General features: G+C 50.7%; 1 protein-coding gene across 3 annotated transcripts in view; it reads left to right on the forward strand.

Annotated features, from left to right (window-relative positions):
- LOC119102483 (cell surface glycoprotein 1) overlaps positions 1 to 15,040 on the forward strand; it is a 45,475-nt gene extending 30,435 nt beyond the window's left edge. For 2 of the 3 annotated variants that reach the window (XM_037225858.1, XM_037225863.1), the window contains 4 exons: positions 1,514 to 1,568; positions 10,716 to 10,821; positions 12,060 to 12,152; positions 14,264 to 15,040. In XM_037225858.1, coding sequence (XP_037081753.1) covers positions 1,514 to 1,568; positions 10,716 to 10,821; positions 12,060 to 12,152; positions 14,264 to 14,416 — 407 coding nt within the window. In that variant the 3' untranslated portion in view covers positions 14,417 to 15,040. Of the gene's footprint in view, positions 1 to 267; positions 1,447 to 1,513; positions 1,569 to 10,715; positions 10,822 to 12,059; positions 12,153 to 14,263 lie in introns of those variants that run through there. The other variant, XM_037225871.1, reaches the window with a different exon arrangement.
- The last annotated feature ends 9,429 nt before the right edge of the window (positions 15,041 to 24,469 follow it).

Consider the following 24,469-nt stretch of genomic DNA (forward strand, 5'->3'; position numbering starts at 1 on the left):
CCAGAATAATCGCAAATCTGACGTCATCAGAGCCTTGCTCCGCAGCGTTTCTGCCGTGGTCGGCTCAAAGCACTTAATGCTTTCGTCATTGCCAGCTTACCAGAATAATCCTTGCTGCTATAAATCGCATACCTCACTGTTTTAATCTAACCTGCGTTGTCGTATTTTGTCTGATACTCATCTAAATATATGTACCTGAATAGGCATCGTCGGTGCTTGTGTGCGTGATGGTCTCATGTGCTCACAGTCTACCTCACTCTGGGACAGAGCCTGCTCTGTTAAAATTCAAAAGCTGTGGACTCCCCGGTTGCCAGTGCCTGCTAGATTTAGACGAACTCGGCCTGACAGAAGGAGGTACTGTTGCCATGAAGCCAAGAGGTCGTGATCAAATGCTTGACACTTTACAGCATTCTATTAATGTTTTACTAGCACACGCTCCAGCAGGCAGAGTTCCTTGTCTCCCAGTGCTGAACATGCAGCCCTCAATGTTTTTGTCAGATTACATTGCTTTCATAACCTGGTCAAATCGGCAGCTATTGTGCACAGATATTCTTAATTCAAACATGTGTTTTTTTTAAGGTTAGCCATTAGCCAAGTACAGACACAGCGTCGAGAGCTCAGAAGTGAGGTGGTTGGATTGATCCAATAAGGAATCACGTTTCTTTGTTCTATGCTTCGGGCTATTTGAATCATAGGTTGCAGCCTTTCCAAAGATATACCCGTGCTCACTGCCGAACATGAAAGTAAATGAAACGAGCTTGTCACTGTCAAGCCCTATTTTGCAAAGCTACACTTCAAAGTGTCAGATATGCAAAATAACTCGGCTGGCCCCTGTTTCCTGAAGGATTATAGCGTCCGTGTCATTTTTGTTCTTTCCTCTGTTGCATCGTAAAGACACATGCACGATTGGGCAACGTTTGAACGAACATTCTCAGATGATCTAGATGTATTTCACCAGACTGATGAGTGATTCTGAATTGCATTGAAAGGTCGAAAAGTGATGGATAATAAATTTAACGTTAATGCACAGAGACAACCTCTGATATGTTGACAAACATACTTGACTTTTTTGCTGTTAGCCTAAATCCACTGCATGTAGCATAGACTAGAAAAAGTAGTTCGACGCCGGTTTTGTTCCTTAATAGACTAAAACTGTTTGATCTGACTTGCATCCTGATTGAGCCAGGGAAATCCGTCAGCACAAATGCACTTGGCATGTATTGGTCAACGTCGTACAAGGCCATGAAGCTGCGTACCATACATGTCTGTTATTTGCTTGGGCACGTTTCCCCGTTGGACCAGTGCTAGGCCGAAAATATTTATGATTGCTGTTATGTTTCCTTACCAGCGTTATTTACAGGCCGTGTCACGCGCAATGCGTGCTGAACCCGAGCTTGTTGCGCTTGTAACACCACCTCGTTGTTCGGGTTCTCGGCCTATCATGGCCAACAGAGGACCAATGACCTGGTCATCAGCACTGCCCGCCGGCCTGACGCGGGCGGTGCCCTTGCAGCGCCGGCGGCGGCCGCTGACCTGGAGGCGGCCGATGGGCAGGAGCAGCAGGACGGGTGAGTGCCGCCGCTCGGCCAGCTCTACGCCGGCTCACAAGCTCGCCGTACCACATAGATTGGGCGGCGCTGATTAATGTGGACTTGGGCTAATGATTTGCAAAAAAAAACGTGTGGCTAACGGACCATCATTAGTAGCTATAATTACCAGTTCACTCATGACGCACGCTATTATTGTGCCTGTTGTCATAAATCGTGCCCGTTGAAAAGTACTTCGGTTGCCAATCAATGGAATATATGTGTCTTATTCGTACAACCATAGAGGCATCAGCGGACCGGAACAAAACTATTGTGGCGAGATTTTTGGTTATTGGCTCTGAACCATTTCAGCCTTTCGCGATTCAGTAGCAGTGAAATGGCAAGCTATTCCAGTTTTCACTTAGTAGTGGAAACGACAGTCGACAGACCTTGCGATGATTTGAAGATCGCCAGCGAAGTTTAGGCCGCCATTTCTGGTTGCGGGGAAATAATGTTCCGCAAAACCGTGCGGCACAGCATACCAGCGCAGGCATGGTTCGGGTTGACGGACGTGGCTCGGATAAAGCGATGGGTAACGCAGACATACAGATCCTTTGAAATGTAGGCAGTTTCAATTCAAAGGGATGGACCCCATGCAAAATTTTCTTTTGGCGTGCATAGGAGGCTGCGGCACCTGGTCCGTCTGGTGTTCATCGAGTTTTTGCAAATTCTATCTTCCCTCGGAAATACTAATGCAAAGATGGGCTTCAAAATGCGCATTAATAAACGGAAATAACTACGCTATTGTGGTACCAGCGTTGCGGCAGGACTTAATGGCCTGGAATTACATTGCTGCTTAATCAAGAAGTTCAAAAATGACTATTTTGCTGCCGTTTCGCGCTCGGTCCTGTCTCGATAAAAAATGCAGGGTTATTGTTGTAGCTCCGTCCAATACACATCTGGAACTTTGATATTAGCAGTCACATCTTAGTTCCAAGAACGCCATCAGCCATTGCAGGCAGGAATGGGGGAGACTATACGAGATAAACTGTGAAACCGTAACGAAACAGCCGCATCAGGGACATTCCGGGACGTTCTAACCAGAAGCCTCACACGGGAAGTACTCCATCGCAGCGGGGTCGCTGGCAGTCTCAGTTCTTTAGGCACAGCAGTCAGAACTGAGACGTTTGCATAGATCGTGCGGTGTGTGACTGTTCGAATGTCACATTTCCTGACGGATATGCTAAACATGAGTGCATCGCAATACTGCCAACACTGCAGTCGTGCTGATCACGGGAATAGTGGCCCGCAACTAAAGGTGCTACGGCGCCTCAGGTGCAGGAATATTGTGATTCGGGGCATGTCTTTGACACTAACACGTTTTTTTGTTCTTTTGATTGAAAAACGCCCAGTGTGATCTAGTTTTGGATACGTATATTTTGGTGCATTTTGCTGAACCTTTTACCGTGTCATTATGACTAGTGTAAGCGTCGACGGACATAAACTTAGGTATGCGATTCCTTAGCCAAACCATGTGATGATCGTTAAACATAGCTATCTAAACAGAACGTTTAAAAAAGGAGAACAGTAGAAGACCACAAAAATCAAAAGACACCCAATGGAAATGGCATGCAAATTACACTATCTATAGATCTTTAGAACTACACTGAACATTTTTCCGATCAAAACGAAGCAACAATTAGTTTGTCTTATACGCTGGTGTTGAGTTTAACATTACTATTGACTATTGGAACAAAATGCTTGCTTAAAAACCACAAAGGCACAGAATGTGAAATAACCATCGCAAGCAAAATACGTTGGACAGGGGAAGTAAGTATGTTTATGTCCGTGAAGTTACCGATTTATTCAACGATTCATTCAGCGATAAGTTCCAATTTCTCTGAAAAAGGGTTTCAATGTGAATTATGACACAAAAATATCGAACATGATTTTTATTTTGCAATATCATGCGACCTAGGACATCAGAAGCTGGGTCAAATGACCGGTAGCTCGATATCACGCAAAAATTACCGACCGATTTGCAAGCTACAAGCGTAGAAATATTCACAAACGCACACGCACACACAGCTAGCGTCCGTCAAAAATTCCTGACCTCTCAAGGTCACCCTTCCAGGTCAAACGCGGGCTTAAAGGACGCAGAACTCATTATCACCCAAAAATTACCGGCCGATCGCAAACTTTCAGACCCCAGAATATTTAACACAGAGAGAAGGAGCGTCCGTCAGAAGTCCTGACTTCTCAAGGTTATCCTCCAAGGCCAAACACCCGCTCAAAGGACGGAAAACTGAATATCACCCAAAAATCTCGGGCCAATTCTTACCTACAAATATCAGAATATTCCGCACAAAAAGAGCTAGCATCCGTAAAAAAGTCCCAACTTCCTAAAATCACCCTTCAAAGTCAAACGCGGGCCCAAAGGACCGGGAAATTTGTATGATCCAAAAATTACTAGCCGATTTTAAACTTGCAAGCATCAGAATATACACCACAGAAAGGACTGGTCTCCATCAAACTAGTTCCCGTTTGTCCGCTCGCGTTTGACCTTGAGGGTGGCTTTAGGTCATAACTTTTTGACAGATGCTAGTTTTTCTGTTGTGGCAAACAAAGGTTACTTTCGATGTTCTCGTGTCATAATTCAGATTGTGCCCTTTTCAAACAAATCAGAACTCATCGCTGAATAAATCGCTAAATAAATCGCCAACTTCACGGACATCAATTTTTTGTTCCATCAACGCCCCTGAAAAATCAAATACGCAACTCATCGAAAAAGGACAGCAAAACCTGGACCAGAAATACTAAGTGACGTTATAGCTCTATTTTAATGGTCGCCACGTGCATAAGCGTACCCCATTCACATAAGATACGAACACACCCAGGGAACTGTCAAATATAAAACACATTTACCTGAGCATGAATAAGCTGATCCATACCTCTGTTTTTATAACTCAACAGCATTTCCTCTCTTACCTAAGGTTGGGACTTCCATTGCACGTAGGTCGGGAAGAGGTCCAGGTAAGGTAAGTTACTGTGTTCAAAATGTACCTCATCCGTTTTCAACAATTGGCTAATGCTCCCAAACGTGTAGTCAAGTCACTGATTTTGTCCTGAATTGTTGGTCCGTTCACAGAAGCTCGCAAAACACAAAATTTTGAAAGGTAGAATACGTTTCTTTGCGAAATCCACATGGTTTTTCCTAGTTCTAACTGTGTTGTCCAGCTAAAACACTCCTTTAGTTTGTCAGAGAACCGCCTACATGGCTTGTAACTGAGAAACAAAGTGCCTTGAATAAATTCACACACATGGTTGCTGGTCATGACGTTTTCAAATTGTCATAAGTGTGGCAGTCAGAATGCCTTTGCGAATGCGATTATTTTGCTCTAAAGCATCGTTATCGATCAGTTTTCTGATCTGTTACTCCAAGCTACGAAAATGCACTGTCATTTGCAACAATGCAAGCTGTTCAGTTTCATGCATTAATGAAACTAACAATTTGCGCTAGCTTTAGACATAACCACAGGTGTATAATCACCCATAGCAGCAGTCATGCACAGCTGATTTCAGCATGTGTTTTATCTTATCTTAGGTTTAACCCTCGATGGATACAACAATAATCAGCTACTGATCACAAACATATAAATCTCAATCTTTCTTAGGCATATTATCCCAAGTTTCTCTAGAATTTATACTGCTACAAACAATCAGGATTTTTGAGCTCGCTAATGTTCGGGTGACGATCGCTCAAACCGCAAACAATCTTGCTGTCGGCATGCTCCTGGATTACTAAGAGCTACCGGTCTTGCTCGTCTATTCGGGGCTGTCTTTAAAAGGAGCGGCCTAAGAAAAGAGTGAAGTCATTGGGCACTTACGACATTCACCTGTAACGCCAGGTAAAGGCCCACAGCGAGGAAAATTTGCGAAGGGCAGCAACAGTGATAAAAGTCTTAGGGCCTTCTCAGGCATCACGGGCATCACTGAGCCCTAGAGGTGCGTAGCTCCAATTCATCACAATCGAACGCTTGCAAGTTGTTCAGTGCATTCGCGAGGTACATTATTCACATGGATAAGACGGTAGTAATAGCCTTATTCCTCGGAGCAAAACCAGGAGAAAGATGGAACGGATTTATTTAGCCAATCTTTTTCTCTAATCTCCTGGTTTTTCTCCGAGGAATAAGGCTATGACTGCTGTCTTACGATCAAGCGTTTGTCAAGCGATGCTAAAATTTCAGAAAACCACGAAATCATGACCTGATCGGACCTTGCAGGCACCTCACCTTCTGGAGCGGTCCAGAAGACCACGACCCCCACCGTGGCCAAATATGGACCTCTGGTGTGTTCTACATTGACTCGAACTTGCGCTCTCCTGCGGTTCTTGGTTGGTCCGGGGGACGTCAACATCAATGATTGACACCGAACAATGAAGTTCTAGAAATGGAACGGCATATTAACTAATTCCAGTGTACCGACCCAGGCTATGCACTTAGCTGAGAAGCAGGTCAATCACGTATGTCCAATCCATGCAGGTGAATAATCTCTGCTTGACGTGCAGTGAAGCAGTGACAACGAGCATTTTCGAGCACTTCACTGCGAACAAGCATTTCCAGCATAGACGCTTCCGTATCTTTGGAGGCCAGTGCATCCCGACAAGCAGCCCTAGTCGGACCAGAGATAGAAGTGTCTTCTCCGCCCACAGCGTAGCCCGGCCAGCCCACCCAAGCGTGACACGAGTGGTATGGGCTCGTCTGTGATGAGTTCGAACGCGCCCATTCGTCCCGGCCGCCGTTTGCCAGCCGGTCTGAACCTCCAGGCAGCGTTGGCCAGCCGGTCTGAAGCTCCAGGCAGCGTTGGCCAGCCGGTCTGAAGCTCCAGGCAGCGTTGGCCAGCCGGTCTGAACCTCCAGGCAGCGTGTTCGAATTCAATATAACGGGCGAATATGATACACGGACGCTTTCCGTCCCTCAGTTCTGGACCCCTTCGTCATTTCGGTCTCCCATTCATGGATATGTTGAATTTTCCGCCGATTTCGATCACCTTCGGGACTTTAATGCAGATACTTAGGTCTCTATGGCACCTTTCGCTGAAACGACCCTGCCCCACTGTCTCCAGCGGGGCGAGGCAGCAAAGCCAGCAGTCTGGGTGACTGACAGTCGCAGCCAGTGCTCGAGAGACGTCTTCCAAGCGGTGGCGAGGAGACTCGTACGCCGCTCGCCGCGTGTTCGGCGCTCGGTGCGCGCACGGCAGCCATCGATTTCCCGCCGGCGCCCGGCCAGCGTTGGCATTGCCTCCGGAGAGGCGGGCCAGTCGGCAGCGACGTCCTCCCGGCGCACGCGGGCCTCCGCCAGACCTGGAGTGCCTCGCTCGGCAGCGCCGCTCTTCGACGTCGGACTCGGCAGCGTCGCCCCCGGCGGTGCGAGGCGCCCCGCGGCCGGAACCACGGCAGTGTTGCCGCAGGCTGTCCAGGCACCTCCGCGTGTTAGTCGCCCCGGGGCCGGAGCACTCGTCGCTCAAGACGAGCGTGCCACCCAGCAGACGTGCGAGGCATCCCGCTCTGGCGCGCGCGACCTCGGACGGGCGCGGGGTCGAGACGGCCAGTGTTGGTTTGGTTTGAGGTAGGACGTCTGTCTCAGCATGGCGACAGCAGCGCCGATTCCGTCTCTGCCCCAATGGTGAGCAGTGAAGCTGTCGCCCGCGTGTCACGTTTCGTTTCTCCTTTCATCCCCGACAATTCACGTGGAATGGCATTGGGCTGCCGGTGACGAGTTGAATCATTTCAACTATTGCTGCAATCCAACGATCCAAAAAGTCATCAGCTCCGTTAGAAGAATCGCTCTTATGTGCTGTCGATGCCCACGTGTCGCTAGTCTCAGAAACACTTCAATTAAAAGGAGTACACGGGGTTCCCCATAAATGTTAATATGTGGCTTGGAGCGTGCACTACTTCACGAACGCACCGATTCAATCGATGGGTATCAAATGTTTTATTGAACACGGTTTAGTGTGCTCACAATGGTGCCTCAGAGTAAAAACTATTGATAGAAAGCACTGTTAGCTGTTAAGCTTTTCCACCTGTTCAATTTTTCTTTGGTCGTAGGTCAATTTTTCACAGGACACGAAGAAGTGATGAGCAACATACCCAACGAAATACGTATATTTTTCCAGAATTACTGAAACTGAAGATGACCCGTGCTGTTACTGATAACATTGACACCGAGGTAGGTATGACATCACTGTAAGATATTTTACACCTTATGCAATTGCAGAACAGCACTCCTTGCCACGGACGACACCCGTGCGCCCCTTTCAAAGTGTTCTTCGACAAACTTGTGATAAAACACGTAAGCCACGTGATTGTTAGCACGAGTGGCACTGCATCGCAATCTCCGCCAAACACCACGCCCCGTGGACACTGACCCCGCCGCCCCGCCGGTCCAAATTAAGGGCTGGTTTTGCCCGCCCCTCATGTCAAACGCCAGGGAGGATTGGAACGCGCCGTGCGGTGCAATAACACGACTACCCTGTGGCTTTTGTTTTTTGTGATCCTTTTCGGTGACATAAGATTTCCTAGCTGGGACCCAAGGCACACCCCGTTGTACCTCGTACCTTGTTGTACCTCGAGCCCAACAGGTCTGCCGTTCTCTACCTGACAAGAGAACGGCTTTAAAGGTTGCGGCAGGGTACAGATGGTGAAAAATAGACGAAGTCAAGCCGCTGACATGGTCTCTAAAAGCAGCTGCATTGCAATACAGTCTAGTCGATATGAGCAGCAAAGCAACTAGTCGTTTCGTGGCGTGGTAAGTTGAACGATCTAATTCTGACAATAATCAACTTCCAAGGTACGCACACACGGACACACACACACACACACACACACCCACACACCCACACCCACACACACACACACACACACACACACACACACACCCACACCCACACACACACACACACACACACACAACACACACACACACACACACACACCACACACACACACACCACACACACACACCACACACACACACACACACACCACACACACACACACACGCACACACACACACACACATATATATTATATATATATATATATATATTTATATATATATATATATATATATATATATATATGGGAAATGCATGACATATGTCAATAAGCCATGCTGTTTGCAACATGTACATTTGTTTTCGAAGTACAGCCCATTATGTCAGGCATCATTTCATTGAACGCCTCCTCTATCGGTTGCCTTTTGCTCTCAAGAAATGCATCCAATTACGTGTCTGCCATTGCTCAAAGAAGCCTAAGCCTTATAAAAAAATATTAGCGTGCTCCTGTTATTGCTCATGTCTCTAAAAAGCCTTCGTCTGAGACTCGCGGTACCATGTAACATTTTCTAACAGAAAAAGAATCCCAGCACGGTCTAGTCCTGGCCTTTAGCCGTAGGTGGATAATAGCCAGCTAGAATGATCGCCGCAACTTTCTCGCTAGCTGCCCAGCAGCAAGGACCTTCGAGCGGATTTCTAGGACCCAGATCTGAACGATTCTCATGAGTGTGTCTGTCTGCATGGTCGCCGAAGCTCAACTTTAAGACCGCGGTCTACGGTGGTGCTAATCCAGTGCGGGCGCGCTTGCCTCTGCGTCGGGCCGCGACCCCGTGCACGGGTGACGCCGGCCGGCCGGGCGGCTGTGTCCGCCGCTGGCCAGGCCGCGTCCCCGCGCACGAGTGACGCCGGCCGGCCGGGCGGCTGTGTCCGCCGCTGGCCAGGCCGCGTCCCCGTGCACGAGTGACGCCGGCCGGCCGGGCGGCGGTGTCCGCCGCTGACCGGGCCGTGTCCGACCATGCCGGGCGACTGTGACAAGGCCGCCGTCGACCCGGAGCGCCGTCGAGCAAACAGCCATCGACCCGCGGCTCGATGGCGGCCGCATCGACGGCGAAATCCCGGTCAGCACGCCGCCTCTCCGTTTCACAATGGGACGTGACCGCGGCTCGGTGGTCGGCCGAATTCGAGCACGTAAAATCGTGCCTCAAACTGGCTTGGCGTGTGGGAGGGGCGACGAGTGGCGGTCGCCGATTTGAGGACCGCTGATGGAGGTCGCCGGGGAACGCGGACTTGGCGTCGACTCTGCCCCTCCCCTCCCCCTAACCAGCTAAATCCTGCATGCCGTCGGGTCTGGCTCATAACTTTGGCCGATTCGGCGTCCTACTACGCCAGCAGCCGGCCAGTGGCTACCTCAAACTGCGCTCGATGATCGCAAATGTTGAAGTGAGCAGTGCTGGGTTAAGGCCGAAATTTGATTATTCGTCATTAATTTGACCACCTGTGCAATTAAGGGCGTTTGTTAAGTTCACGCACTATTATCGGATGTTTCACAACATTCTGTTTTCTTTTCTTATCAGCATGTCCCGCCTCAACTGCAACATGCTCGGGCGGATCTATAGCGCCTTTTTGTTCATATTGTGGACACGAAAAAAAATCAAAATGCTCACACGGATTCGTCTCGGCTGTGGGCAGCACGTGAGTCAAGCCAACGCGATATGTAGATTGCTCAGGTGGCGCTGAGTCCTCCTAACCCTGATCCGGGTGATCCTGGCAACACAAATTGAAGTGATAAGACGCAATAACGCCGGAAAATTGCGACATGGTATGAGGACAGTGTGGTGGTGGCAGAACCGCGCCATGTGCCAGTCTGCACACACGAGAAGTGCGAAGCCGGATGCCGCATTGTTAGGGCGGCGGTGCGGGCTAGACTATAACTCGCATGCAGGGCTGGGTGGTCGCTTATGCAGACCATTCCGAACATTGCTGATTGGCCACTGGTGTCGGCGACCAGTGGCAGGTGAACGTAAGGGAAATCGTCCTTCACTACCCTGCTGAATCGTATTCCATCCACATTACCCTATCACCCTGATTGCCATGTTCAGTAAGACCCTCAGCCATTCTCTACGCAGACATCCCGTAACGCGTCGGCGGTCTGCCACCAGTACTGGTGACAGTGGCAGGACAGGTGACACCAGTGGCACCAGGACGCCGCCCGTTGGTGGCCGGAGGGCGCGCTCGCTGCCTCACTGTCGGCGATCTGCCACGACTGGTGACACCAGTGGCACCAGGACGCCGCCCGTTGGTGTCCGGAGGGCGCGCTCGCCGCCTCACCGTCGGCGCTCCTGACCGTTGCAGTATCGTGGTGGACCAGGCGGACGCGGCCGGCGACGCGGCTGCACCGGAGGACGAGCCCCGCAGCGACGCCAGCGAGGGCAGCCGCGCCAAGCTCTCCCAGATGAAGGTGCGTCGATCGCCAGCGGCAGCAGCGGCAGCCGAGCGCGGCTGACGTGTCGAGTCCAGTCTGGTCCGGAGTCCCCGGCACGCTCCACAAGGCGCGGTGCACAGCCGGCGATGTGTCGCTACTGGTCAAGTCTGGACACGGTGGCCTGGGCTCACCTAACATTGGAAGAGAGAGAGGGGGGCGGGGGTGTTCATTAAGCACGGCCTTCGAACACTGATGGTTTCAAAACTGGGTAATCATCCATCGTGATCGGAGAAAAGACAGCTCATCCCTTGTATTTTTTGAACATTTGGATCCAGCGACTAGCGCCAGCCACCTGAAAGAATGGTTCCAACTGGGGCCTGGGTCACATATCTCAGACTTAGGCTGGGCCCAACAGTAACCGTGACCGGACTGCAATAAATCTATTCTGACTTTTTTACAGTGGTCACCTTTGAGAATATATATATATATATATATATATATATATATATATATATATATTAACATATACATATGCCTATATATGTATACATATATATATATATATATATATATATATATATATATATATATACGCATGACGTCTTACCGAACACAAGTTTTCAAAGATGACCTGTAAAAAAGTCAGTTAGAATAGATTGATTGCGGTCTTGTCACGGTTACTGTTGGGCCCAGCCTAAGACTGAGACATGCGACCAAGGCCCGGTCGGATATATATATATATATATATATATATATATATATATATATATATATATATATATGCACCAGAGGTGGCATGTAGGGACTTCCATGCAGTTACCAGCGATTCAGCTGCCGACACGAAGTTAACAGCAAAAGGCTTCTGCGAATACGACCCAGGTTTTTGGCATCTCAAAGCTAGGTGAAATGAAATGGTCGCCAGGATTCGTAGCAAGCGACAGAAGTAGTCCGTTTTGTCGGGCGGTATGCTAAACTTTTCCGAGATTAAATTGCAATCGCGGTGACGGTTCAGGAAAACACGGACCGAAATATAACGCAATATCAAGAGCTTGGAAGAGGGGAGAACGAATCTGAAAGCATACTGAGAAGGAGGGAGGGAGGCATATAACTTACATCCACGTCCAGACTGACATTCGTCTTCAGACACAGCGCTGTGACATTCCGTGACATACACCCCGGTCTTTAAAGCTTCTCCCAACCCGCAACCCCGTCGCCGCCCCGCCGACACGAGGCTCCATGACCTCTGGCACGTCCCGCTGACCCTGGTCTTACAGTCGGAGGCGGCGCAGCGTCTAGATGACCTTGAGAAGCTGATCGACGAGCACCAGGAGATAGTACAGGAGCTGAAGCGGACGGAGAGTAGCCAGGTGGGCGTCGCCGCCGCCTCCGTCAGCACTGTCCCCGCCTAGCCACATAGCCGTAGCGGCCTGTCGCTCAATGTTCGTGTCGTGTTGACCGCCGCAGGGGGAATGCCCGCCGCACCCGCTGCACGCTGCACCCCAGTTCCAGGCGAGAGCCGTGCTACAAACGACGGCTAATTCTGTCGTGAAGGTGTCTCGACCCTTTTTGAGAAGTACGTATAACGCAGCCTCGTTCGCTACCCCCAGCTGACTCGATTTGACCGAGATGCGACACAGGCCGCTCTTCTCTAGGAGGGCGGCGCGTGACGGGGGGCGGTGACCGCCCGCGTGACGGGGAGCGGATGACCGACCGCGGGCGATGGGCGCGGATGACCGACCGCGGGCGAGGGGCGCAGGTGGGCGGTGATGCGGCGCCGGGGACTGGAGCGCCACCCAAAGCTTGTGGGTATCGGTGCACAGTGGTGCCTGATTTAGGGGAAGAAGCACCAGTGACCTTTTTTAGCTCAACAAGTAAAATATTGAAACGGAAAATGTGGTGAGTTCTAACTGAAGTTGATTTAACCAGTAGCAGTTTGGTTAATCTGTAAAGGAGGCCGCAAGACCCCAAAGAAATTCCTGCTTCTCGGGCTTTGTTAGGCGTCTGATAACGGTATGGTAATTTGTGGAAATTCAAGAAATTTAGGCTCTTAAACTGGATGGATAAAGGTCTTGAGGTTTTGTTACATGACGTGCTGGCTGAGTCACTCCACTCAATGCAAGCTTATGGCGGCCTACATTTACATTTAGCGGGAGGGAGCGGCACTGCCAGTTTTAATAAGGCCTCGTCGTTTCAAAGGGCGCTGTTTTTCTGGCCAGTGGAAAGTTATTTTTACTACTAGGTGTCGTACACTTCAAGTCCGTTTATGATAACCCAGATGCGACTATTCGTACCTTGATCTTAGGGTGAGGAAGATAGTAATGAAGGTTTCAAGCGATCCCATATGGCTGAAATTACCTAGAATGCTCATTCAAATAAACACTGAGAGGAGCAACAGGATTGCGTACTGAACAATTCTTCCGTACATGCTGATTGTGATAATTGTGATAATAATTAAATTCCAGCCATGATTATGGAAAATGTCTCTAGGAACACTGTTGCACGTCAAAACTGAACTTAAATGAGTGCTCGATGGTTTTCTTCTGTTTATGCCGCAATCATGTAGTTACGGCTGTCCAAGCTTTAAAACGTTCGTGCGCTGCACTGCGGCGATGCCGAGCCGCACACACACACACACACACACACGCGCGCGCGCTCCTGTCTGTCGACGGAGGTTCGGGCGGTCCGGCCATCGAGGCCTATGTCGGCGTCCCGTCTCCGCACGGTCGCTACGGTGCTGCTTCCGCGCAATGTCGCCTCCTCGGTAAGCTAGACCGCCTGTGAGCAGTGGCGCTGTGTCGTCGGCCGTCGGCTGGGCTGTGCTTCTGCTACGGTGCCGCTCGGTGGTGTGTGGCCGTGATCAGGCCCGTCGCATGCTGGGTGTATGCCCCGTCTGTGTGTCGTCTCTGTTGTCCCCACGTGGCTCATGCGTTGAGTTTTGGTGAAGATGCCGGTGAGGCCTCGCGTTGGGCCTCCGGTGATGTTCGCAGTCGGCGGTTCAATCGTGACCGTTGCTAACGCGGTGCGAAATATGTGCCGGCGCTGTGGCATGTGCTCTGTGTCGCAGCGCTGTTGGACTCATGATCATGGGCTGGGCTCCGCCATTCCGTCACATGCGCATTGTCACACCATTGACCGGACTCATCAGCGGTACGCGTTCCCTCCAAGTGGAACGGGATTTGCGTGGTGCACAAGGTACCGACTCGTGTCTTTCTTCGGTGCTTGCAGCAAAGGCATCTCCAGCGCCAGCAGCAGGCTGTCCTGCCACAACCTACCACAGCAGTGTCTGGGCTCACCGGCTAGGCTTGATGAGTCTCGGGCCGGCTGTCGTGGCTTACAGGAGGACATTGGCCTCGCTGGCGATCCCGCGGTACCGCACGCCACCTCCGCTCTCAGACAGTGCTGTCCGTGTCCCCTGTCCGCCCGCCGCCGCAGGGCAGCCTGGCTGTGACCCTGATCACGTGTCCGTCCGCCACCGCAGGGCAGCCTGGCTGAGATGGGGGCCAAGTCGCCGTCGCCGTCGCCAGCGGTCGGCTCGGACGCCGGCGGCGAGGCCGGCTCGGACGTGCCCGAGACGTCGCCGCCGCCGGAAGACGGCGCCTCGGACATGGCCGAGGAAGAGGCAGCCGAGTGAGCAGCCGCGTCGCTCCGGCCCCGGCGCCGCCTCAGAAGGCACGCGGCGGACTCGAGGCCCGGCATCGGCCACGCGCCGCCGCCACGGCGCGGGCGGGCGGCACGCTCGTCGCGTGTCCGTGCTTGTGTCCGTCAATGCAGTCTCCGATGCCCAGGCGGGAAGCAAGACGAGACGCTGCGCGGCACCAGGTGCCCTGCGAACAGGTCCGGCGAAACGCGCAATGCGCATCGATGTCGATGTGAACTGCTGCCTGTCGCAGGCAGTACGGGAACCTTCTCAGTTCACATATCTATACATTCTATTCCAGGTTTCAACACCTTGTCTCCCGATCGAGCGCCCCTCCCCTCCCCCAAAAACGGCAGAAACGGATTCTCGTCTAAAGCGCCCCTATAGTGGATCGCGGCGCGTCAGCTAATATACCTCTCCGTCAGCGGTGCCTTTGCCGCGACTCCAGCGAGCGTTTTCACCAGTAGCGCCTGAGGAATGTTATCCGACAACAATCTGGGTCGGGGTCGCGGCCCGGAGTGGTTCGCTGGCGACGGTGGCGCCGCCGGGCCGCCCAGGTCGCGGCCCCCTCCCACTCATTGGCATCATTCGTCGATAATATATCATCATCCGACACAACTGGCGGTGTTTGTGCTGCGCTGCCTGGGACGCGGCTCCTGCGCGTGAGCCGACCTGATGATACCAGGAGGAGGACCAACGTCTGAGGTTATCTGAGCGCGGATCCACCGGACGCTGGGGCTGAGGTTGGGTGAGGATAGCAGGCACAGGGTCCGCCAGAGCCAAAGAGCACGATATGAAAATACACAGATGGCAGCTTCACTGTTAATGGGCTATCCGAACTCGCCCCGGCTATTTTTGGAGCTAAGACGCCGGCGGGGGAGGAGCCGAACACAACCCGGATCACGTGAAGCGAGCGGAGCCGGTGACGCTGTCGTATCCACGCGACTCATCTGCCGCACCAAACACTCTGATGAGGCCCTTTCTCAGCAGCGACAGCAGTAGAAAGGTGGAGCAGATGGTGAAGGTCTACGACAGACGTTACTGGTGGACGAGGGGCATCACTTACGTGCCAGCTAAGCGCCGCCGATGAAGATTCCAACGGCATCCACGCGTAGTATTCGAATGGCAGCAGGGGTGGATCCAGGATTTCGTCAAGGGGGGGGGGGGGTATACGCAATATTGTGGGGCCCCCTGGAGTTTGGGGCCCCATCCAAAAAACATCCTCGCATTTCGGTCACTACATTTTAAGAAAAGTCTTATGTAACACACACACACACACACACACACACATACACACACACACACACACACACCACACACACAAACACACACCCCACACACCCACACACACACAACACACACACACACACACACATATATATATATATATATATATATATATATATATATATATATATATTATATCTATATACATACACGTATATATATTCATGTGTGTGTGTGTGTGTGTGTGTGTTGTGTGTGTGTGTGTGTGTGTGTGTGTGTGTGTGTGTGTGTGTGTGTGTGTGTGTGTGTGTGTGTGTGTGTGTGTGTGTGTGTGTGTTTGCATTTACTTGTTAATTCATTTACTAAATACAGAAACCCATCTTACCGTGCGCAGTCCTATAAAGCAAGGCGTGCTACGCATGCATATACATATACAAAGAGCTCACTCATTTTTACGAAGCACGCTAAATGCTGTGATTTTGAGGCTACGTGTTTCGGAACAACAGGTAAAATAAACTTGAGCTAGCTGCCAACAACCACCAAAACCAATCATGGACTTGATTCCTAGCTTATGTATTTACGACCAGCCGGCTGGGCGATGTAATCAGCTGATGACTGATGACCAGTGCATAATTCTCTTTTGTTATAAAGGGGTGCAGCATGTCCTGGTGTCCAAATATGTTAAGAACGTGAGTGTATCACACACCCAATAGCCAATGGAAATGACACATACGACACAGGCGGCATGTAAAATTACGTTCGGCAATTGCGCGTAAAAATTCATCAGCGAATATTCGACTACCGCTCTAAGACGAAGGCACCAAGACCGGTAGGGAGGCAGCCTTAGCGGTCATGGGTGCCACGGAGGCCTACACTTTCCCGTCAACAAGTATAGGGCCCTCAGAGCAAGCAAAAAGAATCCTAGAATCCTAGACCAATGTGGTGGGCTCTAAATGATCGGTAGTACCTCGGCAGGCTGACATATGAATTCCCGGCCGGAACATGTCCATGAAGTTAGCGATTTATTCAGCGATTTATTCAGCGACGATTTCCAGTTTTTTTTCTAAAGAAGGTGTCATGGTCAATTCTGGTACGAGAACATCGAAAATTAAACTCCATATCACCTCCATATCACCTATATCAGAAACTCCATATCATCCAAAAATTACCGGTCGGTTGAAACCTGCAGATGTCAGAATATTCAACACGGAAAAAACTAACGTCCATTATAACGTCCTAACCTCTCAAGGCCACCCATCAAGGTCAAACACGGGCTCAAAAGACGGGATATCACCCAAAACTTAACGTCACCCAAAAATTATCGGTCGATTAGCCTTGCAAATGTCAGCATATTCAACACAGAAAGAAGCAGCGCCCGTACTGACTTCTCAACGTCGCCCTTCAAGGTTAAACGTGGGTTCAAAGGACGGAGAACTTGGTATCGCCTAAAAATTACTTGCCGATTTTAAGCTTGCAAACATAAGAATATTCACCACAGAAAGAACTAGCGCTCGTCAGAAGGTCCTAAGCCACTCAAGATTGCCCTTCAAGGTCAAACGCTGGCTCAAAGGACGTGAAGCTCTACATCACCCAAAAAATACCGGCAGATTTTAAACTTACTAACATCAGAATATTTACCACAGAAAGAGCTAGTGTCCGTCAAAAAGTCCTGAACTTTCAAGGTCACCCGTCAGGGTCAAACGTGGTTTCAAAAGACGGGGAATTCAATACCACCGAAAAATTGCTGTCCGATTTTGAACATGCAAACACCAAAATATTCACCACAGAAAGAACTTGCATCCGTCAAAAAGTCCTGCCACGCGTTTCACTTTGAAGGGTAATCTTGAAAGGTCAGGACTTTTGGATGGACGATAGCTCTTTTTGTGCTGAATACTCTGATATTTACAAGTTTGAAGCCCGCCGGTAATTTTTGTATGATATTGGGTTCCCCGTCCTTTTAGCCCGTGTATGACCTCGAACGGTAACCTCGGGAGGTTAGGGCCTTTGACGGACGCTATTTTTTCTGTATGGAATGTTCTGACAGTTGCAAGTTTAAAGTCGGTCGGTAAGTTTTCGGTGATATTGAGTTCCCGTCCTCTAAGCCCGTGTTTGACCTAGAAGAGTGACCATGAGAGGTCAGGACTTTTTGACGGACACTATTTCTTGCTATGCTGGTTATTCTGACATTTGCAAGTTTAAAATCGTCCCGTAATGGATGACATGAAGTGCCCCGTCCTTTGAATCCACGTTTGACCTTGAATGGTGACCTTGAGAGGTCAGATCTTTTTGACGCACGCTAGCTATTTCGGTGGTAAATATTGTTACGCTTGCAAGTTTGAAATCGGCCCGTACTTTTTAGGTGATATTGAGTTCTTGGTTTTTTTAGCCCACGCTTGACCTTGAAGGGTGATCTTGAAATGCCAGTACTTTTTGACGGACGCCAACTCTTTTTATGGCGAATATTTTGATGTTTGCAAGTTTAAAATCGGCCCGTAATTCTTGGGTGATATTGAGTTCCTCGTCCTTTCAGGTCACGTTTGATCTTGAAGGATGACCTTGAGAGGTCAGGACGTTATGACGGACGCTAGTTCTTTCTGTGATGAACATTCCGATTTTTGCAGGTTTAAAATTGGCCGGTAATTTTTGAATGATATCGAGATCCCCGTTCTTTGACCCAGCTTTGAACCTCGAAGATCACGATATTACAAAATAAAGGTCATTTTCCATGTTCTCGTGACATCATTGACCTTCAGACCATTTTATACAAATCAGAGTTCGTCGCTGAATAAATCGCTGAATAAATCGCTGAGTTCACGGACATGACCAAACGCAGGACCCTTCGAGCAAAGGGGAACTATCCGAAACCATAATATATCAAAGGGAGAGAGCTCTCGATCAAAATAGAGGGCCCCTGAGCACCGAGTGTCTCCGTGCCTTACATACAAGAACCCTAACAACAGTACAAGACCCTCCAAGCAAGTGGAAAGAACCCGACACTTATATGAAGGGCCCCTGAGCAACTGGGTGTGTCCTGGCATATAAGGCCCCAGAAAAAGCGCATAGAGCCTTTCGGGCAAATAGGAAAAACCCGTGGAGGAAAACCTGATCAATCAACAGTGCTCAGGCATGGAGATAGATGGCGTCCCAACAACACGCTGGGTCCTAGAAGAAAATATAGAGATCAAGGGCAACGTGGAAAGCTTCTTAGCGATCAGATTGATCCGGCAAATGGGCATATATGGCCAGGCATGCAGCGTAATGCCTCTAGCCAGCGTAATGAGCCCCAAAGTGTCCCCCAAGCAACACTTTCTCAATCAGCGTAGAATGAACTTTGTCTGCTTATGAACTTTTTACTTTTGCTAAAAAGTTGTTCTTGGTCGTCGGTAGGCCCAAAGCCATCCAATTTTGCTGTGTTTTTGTTGTAAGAACAATGCAGCCGTCCCGCCGGTTATGGACTTCTTCGGAGCCTTTAGGTCCCCTCGGCATGGTCGATGGGGCATGCTTTCGTACCTCCCTCCCCCTCCCCCTCTGCATCCGCCACCGGCCCGAGCAGCTTAATAGACGGGGCCCGCTTAGAACATATGGCCATGTATTCAAGTAAGAAATATTCACGACATAGTGTGCAAAACTCTTTTTCTGTTTTTCTTTAATGGACTTAACGGGCGCGCCGACTGCGGTGGTCATTTGGCGCCCGTAACGAGTTTTGTTTTACCTATCTAATGAGCCGCACAAATGGCCCCAAAGTTTAGAGCCGCACAAATGGCCCCAAAGTTGACGTGTTTGAGAAACAAAGAAGTCTGTCGAGATTCAACAAATTGTGAGATATGTCTCCTAGCATACCACGGAAGGTAAGGGGCGAGTCATTCTGGCCAAAGTAAAGGCGTTCTTCCACGAGGCGCGGACAAGATATAAGGACATGGCGAAAGGTGAGGACAGCGCCGCATCGATGGCAGATAGGTTTATCGGCTCTCTTCAACATATAGCCGTGGGTTGCGTACGTGTAGGCCGATACGTAATCTACAGAGGATCCACCTCTTCTCGCCCCATTTTGCGGAAACAAGAGAACCACTGACCCAGCTTACGTTTTATCTCTCTAAGCTTATTACCATCCATCCGATCCCAACAACGCTGCCCCTTGTTGTGTAGGAAGGCTTTTATTGCAGGTTAAAAGTCTCTGGCAGGAATAGAAAGAGAGCGAACACATGGAGCCGGAGCTACTCATCTGGCAGCCGCGTCAGCCAACTCGTTGCCCGCGATTCCAACGTGACTAGGAATCCAACATGGATTCCTACATGGCTACATGGACAAACCTTTGGAATATGGATGATCTTTCTTTCCGGCCTGATCCAGTTGAGTCAAACGTATTAAAATGTCCTGTATAAGGGGGCATGATGGATAAAAAGACTTCACACTCAGAACGCTGCTCAGTGAGTCCGTCAAAATGAGATGCAAAGGTTCGTCACCGACTTCAATGAAACATAGTGCCTTAGTAATTGCTGTGAGCTCCGATGTGAATACAGAAACGTTTGGGAGCAATGAAAACGACCGGATGACGCTACCGCTCACAAACGCACACTCCATACCATCAAAAGTTTAAGAGCCGTCCGTGTAGGTATGTGTGTAACCCTCATATAACGCTATGCACTCGAAATGCTCTGGACCTCGTTATATCTGGCAGCGATACATTTTTTTTCATTTCAGTCAGCTATGTGTCCATGGAGGGCGAGATCAAATGCCAGGGAGGAGTGCAGAAATGACCTGATCGCTTCACCCTTCGAATGGGAATTTCGTTTTCCCGCAGTAAGGCTTGTAGCTCGGAGCCAAAGGTCACAGGATGCGCCCGAGGTGCATGGCGAACAAAAGGCACAGCAGGCCGCGGAAGAACTGCGTGGTATGCGGGATGCCACGGGAACTGTCGCAGCTAAGTGCATACCGCATGCCGAGTATTTTCCTCCCAGCTGACAACGGCGGCTCGTGCGATTCTACCAAGAGGCTTCGGATAGGAGATGCTACGGAACCCCCCTGTGATGGCACGTGTAGCGGTGTGATGAATGCTGTCAATGATGCGTTTGGTGGATTCACACGCGCTGTCATCAATAAAACATGCATAGTCCAGCTTAGAGCGTATGATTCCTCGATACCACAGTAAAAGCGTGCTCCGATCTCCTCCATGCGATGTGCACGAAACACATTTCAATACGTTCAGAGATTTAAAACGGCGGTCACGTAGCTTCGTAAGATGTGCCTTATGTGTAAGTTGGCGATCAAAGTATACCCCAAGACATTTAGCCACAGGCTCGGTTGAAACGTATTGCCCACACAGACGGATAGACAGGTCACCGCATTGTCGGCTACGACAAAAATGCATGGCCACAGTCTGGCTACCTGAAAACCTGAACCCGTCCATGGTACCCCACTTCTCAGCACGGTCCACAGCCAACTGGAGTTGGCGCTCCACCGATGGTGCTCTTGCTGCGCTAGTCCAAATGGTGAAATTATCAACAAAAAGGGCACGACCTACAGACTGCGCAGCCCAATCCCGATGTCGTTAATCATAACGGCGAGCAAAGCTAAGCTGAGGACGCCGCCTTGGGGCACGCCGTTAACTTGAAGATGCTCCTAAGAGAGCGCGTTCCCAACACGGACACGAAAGGAACGGTCAACTAGAAAGTTTTGAAGAAAGGTGCCCATATTACCGCGTATGCCATACCTGTACAGCTTGAGAAGAAGGCCCTGACGCCATGTGACGTCATAGGCTCCCTCTATGTCAAAGAGCACCGCGCCTATGTGTCGGTTTGCTTTAAATCCCATACGAATCGCAGTGTCAAGAACTAAAAGATTGTCCAGTGTGCTGCGATTCTTTCTAAAACCACACTGGGCGTTGGTAAAACGCCGTGATGTTCTAAAAACCAAGTTAAACGGATATTACCCATCTTCTCCATTAACTTAGAGAGCGACGAAGTGAGAGAAATCGATTTATAATGTAAGGGATGCAGTCCACTTTTACCCGGTTTTAAAAAAGGAACGACAGTAGCTGGTCGTCTTGGAGGCTGGAAAGTCACCACTGGTCCGAAGCGCATTAAAGTCCGCTTAAAGAGCGCGAATCACGCAAGGTGGCAAATACTTGAGCATGTCGTGCACAGTGTCTGGACCTTCTGACACGCTACGAAGATTGGCAATCGCCCATTCCAACTCGACCAGGGTGAATGGATATTTATAGGAATGTAGTTCACTCGTCGAAAAGTTCACTGCGGATTGCCCACATTGCGTTAGATGTCGCGCAAACTGTGGGTTAGCGTTGACACCTACGCTGCGATGGGCCAGCGCCCGGGCAATTTCGTTCGCAACTTCCAACGGACGCGTCACGGCCTGTCCGTTCACACATAGCACCGGAAGAGCTATGGATGAAAACTGCCCCGATATGCGCGTGATCCGAGACCAAACCTGCGATGTTGACGTGAACCGGTTCAGCGTCCTCGCGTAATCATGCCAGGAAGCACGCTTCGCCTCCTTTACAGTGCGCCGAGCAAAGGCTCTCGCCTTCTTAAAGGCTATCAGGTCTTCTACACTGCTCCTGGCGTCAAAAGCCCGAAACGCACGTTTACGCGCCCGGATGGCGCTCCGACACCCCTCCGTCCACCATGGAACAGGAGTGCGTCGCGGAGCGCCAGACGTGAGTGGGATACAACTGTTGGCACACTCTAAAAGTCTGTGAGTAAAATCCTCAATTGAGGGAACCGTCATGTCAGGCTCAGCTACAAATGATTCTTCAAGCCGAGTCTCAAATTCGCACCAGTCCGCTTTCTTAAAATTCCAGCGTTGTGGTCTAACACTCAACGCTCAAACCTCTCTTAAACCGGACCCGCACTGGGAAGTGGTCACTTCCCATGGGTCATCTCCGACACTCCACTCGAGGTGTTGGACGAGTTGGGGACTGGAGAGGCTAAAGTGTAGCGCTGACGTCTGACCGGATGGCATTGTAAAATGTGGAAGCGGTGTGATGCGCATTAAAATCGCTTAGAAGCAGAAGTGGTGGAGGCAGTTCAGACAGCAAACATCTAAGGTGCACCAACGGAAAAGCGATGCCTGGTGAAAGGTAAAGTGAACAAACAGTGGTGTGAGGATGATTGAAATAAAGCCGCACGGCCACAGCCTGAAGTGTGGACCGCAAACTTAACCTCCTCGCTGGCACGCTATGATGAACTGCGAGGAGGACACCATCGTGAGCAATGCTCCCCGTCAACGAGTCGTTGCGAAACATCGCACATCCTTTCAAAGAGCGGAAATGTTTTGACGCTAGCTTGGTCTCTTGCAGCACCACGGCTGCAGGAGGGACCCTGCTGACGACAGCCTCGAGATCAAGGGCGTTCGCCCTTCTTCCTCTACAGTTCCATTGAAGAAACGCCGGCAAAAGGGCGCATCAAAAAAGCGTTAAGATGTGAAAAGTTAAAACAAGTCCAGGCTTAAAAGAACTCGGCTGCGCCAGTTGTAAGCCCAGACGTCTCAGACCGAGAGCTACGGGTTAACTCCGGGGGGCCGTGCCCCACCCTAGGAAAAATCCTTGGGCTCCCTCCGTCAGATGGAGAAGCGGGGCCGGCTGGGGTAAGCTTTACGCCAGCGTAACCAGTCCGGGGTGAAGGCGGGGAGGGTCCATCGGTGGGCCTCTACCGGGGTTCGAGGGACCAGTGGGGGCCTCCACTGGCTTCCGTGGAGATGGAATGCTGTTTCGGGGGACTGGTTCTTTGTCTGCCGCGGGCAGACGGCTTGCCGCCTCAGCGCGTTCCAGTTTAGCCAAGCGCGCTCGCTTGGCCTCGCGGGCGCGCCTGTCGGCTTCCTGGTGCTCCAGCGTCCCCTGCCACACGCTCACAGGCATTGGCAAGAGGTGGCTGTGAAGTGAATAGACCGACTGAGTCGCAGACGAAGGCACGGCCGACGGCACGTGGGGCTCCGACCATGCCGAGCCGTCGTCCAGCCGTCACCTGTTGGTGATCCAGCGCGTACCGAGGTCAGCAGAGCGGCATCTACCGACTGCCCGATCGGCGGGGAGGGAGGGGGGGGGGGGGGGAAGCTTGGAGTGCCGGCTGGGAGTCGGGCGTTCGGATCGAGGGAACAAGCGACAGGCCAAACGACCTCAGAAGTCCCACGAACTGAATTGCCGTCTTGTGCTCGATGACATTTCTTTGCGGCAACGAAGTTTTCACTTTGGACGCATACGATATTTTCGGGCGGCTGTCGTAAAGTTTACGAGCTTCACGGAAATAGATGTTTTTAGAAGTTTTAATCGATAGCTTGAGTGTGTCTGCCCAGACCAGACACGAGCGCTGCTAAACGGCAACTGTATTATCCCGCGAAGCGAGCGGGCGGCGCCGACTCCGGCGGGTGGCGCCCCAGGCAGTACACCGCCATTCGGGGCTGCGGCGTACCAAAGTGCAGCAGCACTGGCGGCGCGAGCAGGGGCGGTCTCAGGGGTACGCAAGTAACATCATGATACATCTCCCCCCCTTGAGGAAATGCAAATAAATGTATAATATATAAAAAAAACGCTTGCGAAACGAAATTATTGGCGACAGACTGCTGCTTCCCTGCTGCTTCCCTGCTGCTGCTATGCTGCTTCTGAGGCTGCTGCTTCCCTTCTGCTTCTCAGACTGCTTCTCCTCTGCTGCTTTCCTGCTGCTTCCCATCTGCTTTCCTGCTGCTTCTCTGCTGCTTCTCTTTGATGCATCTCAGAAAACGCGGCCACTGCGTGTTTTACGCGGACTAAAACTAAGCGGTGGCGTTGGGTCCTGTGTCTGGGGCACTTGCGCGTTGCAGGGCTGGGCC

This window comes from Pollicipes pollicipes, unplaced genomic scaffold (assembly GCF_011947565.3).
Source record: "Pollicipes pollicipes isolate AB1234 unplaced genomic scaffold, Ppol_2.1 Scaffold_2555;HRSCAF=2994_pilon_pilon_pilon, whole genome shotgun sequence".
NCBI lineage: Eukaryota > Metazoa > Arthropoda > Thecostraca > Pollicipedomorpha > Pollicipedidae > Pollicipes > Pollicipes pollicipes.